The sequence below is a fragment of the Trichoplusia ni genome, chromosome 11 (genome assembly GCF_003590095.1).
Source record: "Trichoplusia ni isolate ovarian cell line Hi5 chromosome 11, tn1, whole genome shotgun sequence".
Taxonomy (NCBI): Eukaryota; Metazoa; Arthropoda; class Insecta; order Lepidoptera; family Noctuidae; genus Trichoplusia; species Trichoplusia ni.
The window spans coordinates 13,451,602-13,461,805 of NC_039488.1; the positions used below are offsets into that span (position 1 = coordinate 13,451,602).

Sequence of the window (10,204 nt, forward strand, 5' to 3'; positions counted from 1 at the left end):
TTTAATCGTTAACTTACTAATTGATCACGCGTTAAATTAATTAATAGATAACAAAAAGAACATTAAACAAAACTTTACTGATTTTCTTCCAAAATAGACGCACTATTTTCATAAAAGCTTGTAATAAAATCACATTATGGTCTAAGAGCCCGTGAACCCCAGACCTTCGTTATTTTATAAAAGCTGAAAGTTTGTCAGCGCATACTCCCAACCCAGGTAAGAACGATGGACCATTATGAAGTTTGGGTTATAGTGGCTTAGGCAGGTAAACGGTACTAAAGGTGTGTAAAATACCGATCTAAATTCGTCAAATAATAAAGTGCGATTTTTTGATATTATCTTCAGAATATTATAAAAAACCCCCTTTTTCATTGCCAGACACTTCACATCGTGGCAACCCCTTGCCAGACACCCTTAATGTTCATGAAATTATAGTTTAACTTACGTTATAGTATAAAAGCTGATTTTTATATATAATACTTGGGTAATAAGTAGATGATGTTTCGTCATTAGCCAGACATTTTTTATAGTTCCAACCCCTTGCCAGACAAGCATGTAGGGTAGCTGTAGGAGCGAGCGCGAGGCAGTATGTATATAAGTGGGTGCGAGTGAGATGCGTTTGTATTGTTTAGTATTTAATACATGCTTACATCAACTAAAACAATAATATGTGCTATCTTCAATTATTATTAATTAAATATTCGTTATAAATGATAAGAATGATATTCATTATATCATTACTTACGTTAAAGTGTAATAGCTGATTTCTATATATAATATTTGGGTAATAATTAGATGATGTTTCCTTATTAGCCAGACATTTTTTATAGTTCTAACCCCTTGCCAGACAAACATTGTATGTCTTAAGAAGAGATTTGTGATTAGAATGACTCATGCAAATAAACTTTTTGGCGCAGATTTATTTAACTAATAATCTATGTAAATTTTAAAAACATCTTAAGGAAAGACATTCGATGCTACAATTACCTTAAATTGTTAAAAATTTGAGATTTTTTTGGTTCTGAGGTAAAATATTTTTTCATTAGCCCTGTGAATGATTTGTAACATTCCCTGTGATAGCCACCCTCTGTGTATTCACGTGGAAAAATGATGTCATTGTACTTAAGGTTATGTTTTTTTCGCAATTTTAAAATTAATTCACATTTTTTCAATGTCTCGTCAGAAAATAATGTTATTTTGCCACTACTTTTGTTGCAAATAACACAAATTAATGTATCACCCATGACTTATTTTTAATACAAAATCACTTTTATTTAAAAAGTCACATAAACAAATTGTAAACATATAATCTACGTATCATACTATATTATATTATTTTAGCTGATGTAAACATGTACTGAGTACTAAACAATACATGCGCAGTATAAGTTTATATAATAATATGTATAATTTAAGTTTTTTTATAAGTTTATATAATAATACGTATAATTTAAGTTTTTTTTATAAGTTTATATACTTTTGATCTCGCAGACAAACAGTGTGTACTGTTTTGTGAGACACTGTACTATGTCATAAGTATAACGTGTACCTGTGTTAACTGAATAAATAAATAAAAAAAAAGTAGAAATAACAACTGCGCAGTGAGGTATCGCGGTAGACTTAACTCGCCATCTCACTCGCACTCACTCATATACATACTGCCTCGCGCTCGCTCCTACAGCTACCCTACATGCTTGTCTGGCAAGGGGTTGGAACTATAAAAATTGTCTGGCTAATGACGAAACATCATCTACTTATTACCCAAGTATTATATATAAAAATCAGCTTTTATACTATAACGTAAGTTAAACTATAATTTCATGAACATTAAGGGTGTCTGGCAAGGGGTTGCCACGATGTGAAGTGTCTGGCAATGAAAAAGGGGGTTTTTTTATAATATTCTGAAGATAATATCAAAAAATCGCACTTTATTATTTGACGAATTTAGATCGGTATTTTCAGACCTTTAGTACCGTTTACCTGCCTAAGCCACTATAACCCAAACTTCATAATGGTCCATCGTTCTTACCTGGGTTGGGAGTATGCGCTGACAAACTTTCAGCTTTTATAAAATAACGAAGGTCTGGGGTTCACGGGCTCTTGCTCTATTAGGCAACATTCCAGACAAATTAGCGGAGCTAATTAAAAACTTTATTAGCTTGATTAAAGTGTATCACGTCATAATCGTGAGCAGGACATCAGAAGGGCACAGGCGTACGTGCGGGCTGGGCAGGACCCCTGGGTGTCGGGGTGTCGCCGTCTAGACACCACGCATGAAAACACTCCATGTGACACGCTTTTGTGATCCCACCCCTCATATTGTAGATATTTCAACATTATTCACCCCCAAAGGTCAAGCAGAGGTGTTATATTTGCGAAGATTGTGTCATAAACGAAATGTTAATGTTATGAGATTAATTAACTGTTCAGCATTTAAAGCTAATACAATAAAGTATGTAGGTAAGAGCTAGGTGACCGCAGACATGTAGGCACAAGAATGAAGGATCGACATCTCAATAAATTATTTACAAAGGCTGTTAAATACGTTTAAACTAACACGATACGGTAATTTAAGCTGTAATCTAGCATTCAGCTTGCAGTGAGCAAAGTTTTAAATTAATCGCGTATCTTTTACCTGTGAAAAGGCCTGTTTTGTTTTCAAACTATTCGCGAATGGTGTTTAGGTTTCTTATGCCAGTGGATTACAAAATTACCGCTGTTAAGAGTGAGGGAAAAATTTTGCATAGTCCATTTCTCTTCCAGGACCATTTCTTCCGTGATGAAGCACGAAAACACACTTGAATAAAACCATATTACTTTATTTCAAAAAGTATACACGTGATATTCTAGTTATTAGTATCAGTGATGATGGAAATAAACAACTACCTATCTAGAAATCTTGTGTTTAACACCCTCGCGTGTTCTTCGCCGCGGTACCAGGCTGTCATATCACCGAGGAGAGCGCATCCAACAGTCTTCCCTGTTTACCTCCGAAGGTCAAGGTCAGATCGATGTAAATTTTTAGCTGTGTTCGTGATTTGTCTATATTTATCATGGAAAGCTATTTCTTTGTTACGTTATTGGTGTTATCTGTAGCTAGGTATTTTTGAATGAATCGGAGTTTCTTATTTCTTTAGAGTCGATTGAAAAAGCGGAAACGGGAGCTTTTATTATTATCTACTAGTAGGACATTATGACAGTTTTGTCCCAAAGTTTTAACTTTCGTTTTGACCTACCAATACAATTTTCTTTCTGGCAATTAAATAAAGAGCTCATTTCATTGTAGAAAATCAATGCTTTCAGAGTTAGTTTAATATCCTGGTCGCTTTTACTTTTTAGTCATTATTAAAACTTACGTCACCGCCAAACAGAAGTATCAAGTAAGACTATCGAACAAAAATAGTCATATTCGTGTAAATCCAGTGCGTTTTCGGGTTGAGACGATTGCTTGAAAGGCGGTGACATCATACAAGGTCGTATCAATGTAAGGATCAGAGCAACGACGATTATATCATCATTTTCGCGTTTTACTAACTTAAAGCCCGTTTGCAGCAGTCCGGGAGTTAATAGGATTGTTAACTTTTAATTTGAGTAGGTGCTGATGTGATTTTGCCATAGTTGCCTAAGATAGGAACAATTTTTGCCGATGACTATGTTAACATTTTACAGTCGAGGTTAAATTCTTATCAGTCACTCTAAAATATTGCAGTTCAAAGTATTTCTAATAACATTGTCAAACATATGCTGATCGAACTATTGTGTCCCGAACCGGATCATTTGATTTTTATGTTTACGAAAGCTACAAGCAAAGCAAGATACAAGATTTTGTCTCACTTATAAAATAAATAAATGTAAATAAATAAATAAAATAAATAATTATACAAACATTAGTCCTGAGTGAACTTGCGACCTCTGGTATGGGAGTTTGAACCACTAGTCCAATAAGCCAGTCAATATATGATGACTATAATCCAACTAGATTGAAGGAATTATATAGAGTTGTTGTGTTTAGTTGGTGCACACCTACGACTGTAATTGGATCAGGTTGTAAATATGTCACCCGTCGAGCGGCCTGAGTGGTGTTTAATGCTCTCGAGATAATTAAGTAATTAAACAACACGCTGCTTTTATTTTTATTGATACTAGGTAAGGGATTGGTATAGGTATAATCAAAGTTTTATTATTTGAAACTTAAGCAGGCACGCATAATTTTTTATCCGTGTTTTGTAAGGAGACATGCTTAACTATATATGGTAACATCAAGCAATATTTAATTTTCTTCTAAGTTATCCGATAATATAGATCGATAGTTATATCTTTTTCTGAATTTGTCTAACTGTTCATGAGATACAGCCTGTCCACAGACCGAATGACGGACAGACAGGAAAACGGAGCCTGAGTAATAGAGTTGAAAGCATACCCTCCAAATATAGAACATTCTATTTTTTTTACCGTCTATAGGTAAGGTAACTATTGAATGAACTACTGAAGTAGTAAAATGAAATCATGAAAACATACAAAACTTGGCTATCAGAATTCTAGAACATGCATTCCCATACACATACTTCACACAACTACAGATACTTACATAGTACCTGCAACTAATTAACAAAGTAAATAGATGTCAATAAAGTGTAATGAGAGATGTTTCCGACCTTCAACTGTCCACTGGAGTAAACACCGACATTAGCATAGAAGCACCATCGAGTACTTCGGCGGCATCGCTAATGGTTACAGAGTGACCTAATCGCACGTGAGCTTTACCGAGTGCACATAGTGTGTTAATTAAAGAGGAGTTTTAAAGATGACAAATTAATTTGTAGACAAATTGTGTTTTGTTTGCCATCTTGTACTGTAACGTGTTTGTCTATCTTGGATGGTAGTTCTATTAACGAGGAATTTAAGGTGTATTTTTATATCGTATTGCGAGATAGGATAGGTTTCACCAAGACAGTAGTATTGTATAAGACTGACTGCACGGATAGCAGAGTGGTGTTATCCGTGCAATCAGTGTCGCACGCAGCATGCGATACGTTTAAAGTTAAATCCCGGACGACATGACGATTAAATTCCTCAGTGCGGGAGTAGATTAAAAAATGAACAATATTCTTCGATGACACAAAAAAATATAATTCACCGCATCGCCATTAATCATTATATCATTCATCTAAAACTCTTAATAACTTATTACGAGTAGAAAAACCTAATAAAACCAGTATGCGGTTTTATTATACCATTAAGCACGTATGGCATCATCTACCATAGCTGAAACAATAGCAGCCGGGCCACAGCTACTGCGACCACGTAGCCGTCTAGAAAGGAGCTCGGTAGGTACGTTATTATGGGCTCCGTACGTGATACACCATGGCGTCCATGGCACGGCGTTATCTATACCATCTAGTGATCTCATCGGGACACGGGGGGACTACCACCACCGCTTAAATCACTTGTCGGTTATGGTGAGACGACGCGACGCTCTAAGAGTACTGCAATAGGGATGACAACTGGGTATAAAAAGTAAATATCTATTTAGTCCCTCAGTTAGATAGTTGTTATAATATTAGACAGGCATTTTTTCCTTTTTCACAAAAACTATAATTGACAACGACAAACTGCTTTAAAGTTTAGGACAAGGTGCTTGTGACGTGACAATACAGTAAAATTTATATGACGCGTAACTTCTGTTCAATTTGATTTGAACAGTTTATGTTTGTAGGCCGAGTAAAAAATATGCATTATTATACATAAAACAACGGAAAAAAAACTCGTCCCTATCGTTTCCCTACAAGAGCTGGTTTTACCACGTATTATCAAATAACTTCAGAAGTAATGGCCGTTTGAGCGTCGCAATACGAGTTAATTTTACGCATTTGACATTTATGACGTAAAAGAATTTACGCATAATAATTTGATTATCATTTTTAATCCACTTTGGTCTTAAGTTTATTATTACTTTGATAACAGAATGTTGCTGTATCTCGATACCTACATGAAAACAATTGAAGTATCGCCAATGTATATTCTGTGGTATCGCGTACAAATTAATCAATATTCAGGCATTCGGAATCAGCGCTTCGATGAAACATTAAGGAAAATATTATAAGAATTATCAATAAAGTTAATTTTCGAGAAAAGGCGATCGTATAAATAACATGTAAAGAATATTATCTGCCACAGAACAACACGTAGGTATATGTTGATAAATCAAGTGATAACGTTGATATTTGTGTACAGTGCCACTACTAAAGCTTTAGACGTTTTTGTTTGTAAACAAAAGAAAAATATATTTTTAAACAATTTTCTTACGTAGCGTGTACCAAAATATTTTTAAATCGTTTCACTCATATGTATTTTACCGCGTAGGCTTTTAAATTGAAAATAATGTTCATTTTTCTCAAATCGTAGTTAACAGTTTTCTTTTAGAAGCCTTTACTCAGTTGCTATTCATCGTAAGAAATAACTGCCGAAATAAAATAGACACAAAAGACAATTAGGCATAGCATAAAGAGATACATTTTAGGAATCTCGGGATTTATAGAGATTCGAGCTACCACCTGTCTGCAACCGTCGCAGTTTTCTTTCTTCAGGACCACTTGAATATACCCAACGCATACGACTCCGTGTAACATCGTAACCAAATCAGCAAAACAAACGTCACTAATGAACTCCGACAATCGGATAATTAGATGCGATAAAAGAAAAAAGATAAAGATTTCATTCATGAAACAGCAAGCCTTATTTTTTATCGAAGGCCAAGTCCGTAGTATACACACTCGAACCTTATCATATGAGAGATTGGAAAACAACTGAAAATAATAAGTCAATTAAAAATAATAGACTGTTGTGAAACGAATGTAACATTAGGCTCATAGTGCCTAATATATCTGTAGGATTACAGGTTATAGATAATAGGGATTATTCTATTATTTCTAGGAAAACGTTTATGTTGATTATGGAGAACTATATTACTAGAATATATTCTATGATGTTTTAATAAATAGATTTGGAAATAATTTTATGAAAACCTTGCTCTTTAGTAAGATGAAGTCAATAGTCCAAGTCATAATCAAAATGTTTTTATGCCTGTTAGGCCCTAAACATGCGTACAGAAACCTTATGTATATTACATTACCATGCATCGTGCCATAATGCGATGGAATTTGTATTGAAGTACTTTTAGACCGAAAAATTTTTATACGTTTTGGAAGAACATAATAAAATACATACAATAATAAAATACATTTTTCTTTAGGTAACGTTAAAAACTAAATTAAAAACAGTTTGATTTGGTACTAACAACAGTAAGAATTGGAAGCTCTATTTATTAATGTTTTCAATTTAAATAACTTCATATTTAATGGTAATAATCTATATAATAGATATTTTTATTGTTACCCTATTTATCCAATAATCAACAATTACCTGGAGCACCGCATAGTAAGAACAATAACGTCTGGAATGTCATATAATAAAATGTTTTAATGGTGATTAAATAACTCCGTAATTTTCTTTTGCAGGCCACTCATATAGGGTTCTCAATCGTAAGTTTTAATAAGCGTATCTTTGATAAGATTTTAAGACTTTAAATGACCTAAATATTTGCCTAACAGTGAAATTATGGCAGCACCAATTACATTTGTCTCTAGTAGTACTTTTTTCTCTCACGTTTCTTCTGAACAGCAAGAGCACCTAGAAACCGATTTAGGGTGGGCGAAACTGGGTGCTGTCCAAAGTAATTTGAACTTCAAGAAGTGCAACTTAGGAGCTAAATTTGAATAAATGACTGATGATTTTTGAACTTCAATATATTCTGTCGTTATTACGTAGAATCATATTCATTCAGATTAGTATTACTACGGTACAAATTTAATAGTTATCTGATGGTCAAGATTGTAATAAATCCATATCCGTTACAAACATTGTGGGTTGATTCCGTTTCCCATGTACTAAGTGCGCTTTGACCGGCGCGAGCCCACGCACCCAACAATTACATTTGTATCGGATGAAGTGGTTACTGGTAAAAAATGGCGCTAACGACTAATGGACGAAGAGTTTGTTTAACATTTGTGGTTCCGTCATATATTTCCGTCGATATATTGTTTGTATTCTAATAATAGAAATTTACAAACTCTCTTATCTAAACAGGCTTATTTAAAATGCATCGGCATTTCCTGAACGAAAAGAGAGTATGTTTAGATCGGAATTGCGTTACAAAAAATAAATACGATATGAAGTAATTACACAATATTAATACACGCTGTTGCCCGCGGGCCGGCCTGTCAAAAATCGAAAATGATTAAACGGGAATATTAAATCGAGATAAAATCTATCCCATGTGTTAATCCAGATAACAAACACTCTGTGTAAAGTATAAATTGTATAAGTTTAATCTAAATCCGTTTTGTAGTTTTTGCGTGAAAGATGAACAAACATCCCTTCAGACTTTCGCGTATATAATATTAGTAGGATAAATTCAATAAATTGAATATATTTGAATATGTCTAATCAATTCCGCAATTACATGAGGCGTAAATTCTTATCCCAAACAAATCTTTTTCGAAACCTGAGTCAATGGAACCCTAATCGGTAATCCTTTCCCATATTTAGTGTGTACGTTTAGTGTTCCGAGTCGTCTTACACCTCATCCCATCATGTGTAATTAGTCACTTCACCCGATTCGGACAACATGTAGGTGTTACATGCCCACTAAACTTTTGTCATATCTCCATCCTTATCTACGACGCTTTATCAAAATGAGATGGAAATAGTTTGCGCCCGTTACTCGACGATTGTAGTTAATGAAATACCGAATAAAGGTATAAGACTGAATTGGATGGTAATTAATTGGTTTGAAATCGTGTGTAAAGGCTATTTAAAGAATCGTTTGTGTCAACTGCTTAAAGATGTATATTGCATTGACTCAAGACTGTAAGGTGAAGGTTCGAATTCCGAGCTAAATCTTGGAAGAGAGATTTCTCATAATTTAGTAGTAATCAAAGAAAAACAAAAATAATCTACGCAACTATAAAATCGATACTAATCTTCCATACAGGTAAACATAAAAGTCGGTAGATAATTAAAATAAAAACAGTCATATCCGTTAGTATATCAGTATTTACCTTGTAAATAGAACAAACATTAGTAATCCTCCATTATAGTCATAATCTACAAGGTCCTAGGAGCGTCTAACCATGGCGCTGTCATCCATAACCCATAAAAGTCTGATGTCGTTAGATTTCAGACCAGTATTTTACCTATTTGAGGTGAAACAACGATTCCTGTTCTTTAGATGGTTTTTCAGACACAGGATGGTTGAATGGAATAGCTTATAATAGACGTACTTCGCCGTTAAAAACCAATCCGTGCAAAACACTTGTTTTTCCTACTTGTTGTTCAAAGAAAAGTCTTAGTATTTATGATTAGATTAATACACGTAATTTGATTATTTATGTAAGGTACCGGAAATGTGATATTTAAGTTGCTTGGGAAATGAAATAAATAAATTATTAGATAAAATAAAGCAGTATTGAATAATCGATGACGGATCCTTTGAAAATTGAACTTAAGACTAAAATGATAGTGATTAACAAGATGATGGTGGTTTTTTTTTGTAAAAGTTAACTACCTTTGGTAGTATAATAACTCAACTCTACTTCAATAAACCCTTAATCAACAGACTGTTTTGACCAAAAACTTTTCACACAGTGACTTATTGGCCCATGGACTAATCTCCTTACGCGATCTTGCTCCTCCATGGCAGCAGGATCGCGACTCGGACAATTTAACTGAGTTAGGGTTTCTAAACGATGATTGAATATAATTAAGTTACCTGGATGTATCGCCACTGCACAATTGTTTGAGAAGTCTTGTCACCTCGCACCGATCTGGTACAAGACTGGAGGTCTGCAAGAAAAAAGGACTTCGTCAGGAAAGGATACAAAACGTTTTATTGGTGTTATTCTTATTCAAATAATTAACCCTGTGAACCTGTACCTATAAACCTACATCAACTAGTTTTTAGAAATTAAATTATTCCGTAATTTTTATTGAACTCCAAAATCATATTAATATGACTCCAGATAAGCTCCATAAGTGACTTTTCTACAGAACGCACGTGCATCACAAAATATCAAACTTTTTATTCAAAATATGGCTCATAAGTACAATCATTTAAGCATAGTGGATACAAATAGTTTACGGACAG

The 10,204-nt window shown here is 34.1% G+C and overlaps 1 protein-coding gene across 6 annotated transcripts in view; it reads right to left on the reverse strand.

Moving 5' to 3' along the window:
* Positions 1-10,204, reverse strand: part of LOC113499027 — a 47,623-nt gene that overhangs the window by 2,237 nt on the left and 35,182 nt on the right. For all 6 annotated transcript variants that reach the window (XM_026879345.1, XM_026879344.1, XM_026879342.1 and 3 more), the window contains exon 17: positions 9,830-9,903. In XM_026879345.1, coding sequence (XP_026735146.1) covers positions 9,830-9,903 — 74 coding nt within the window. The remainder of the gene's footprint in view (positions 1-9,829; positions 9,904-10,204) is intronic.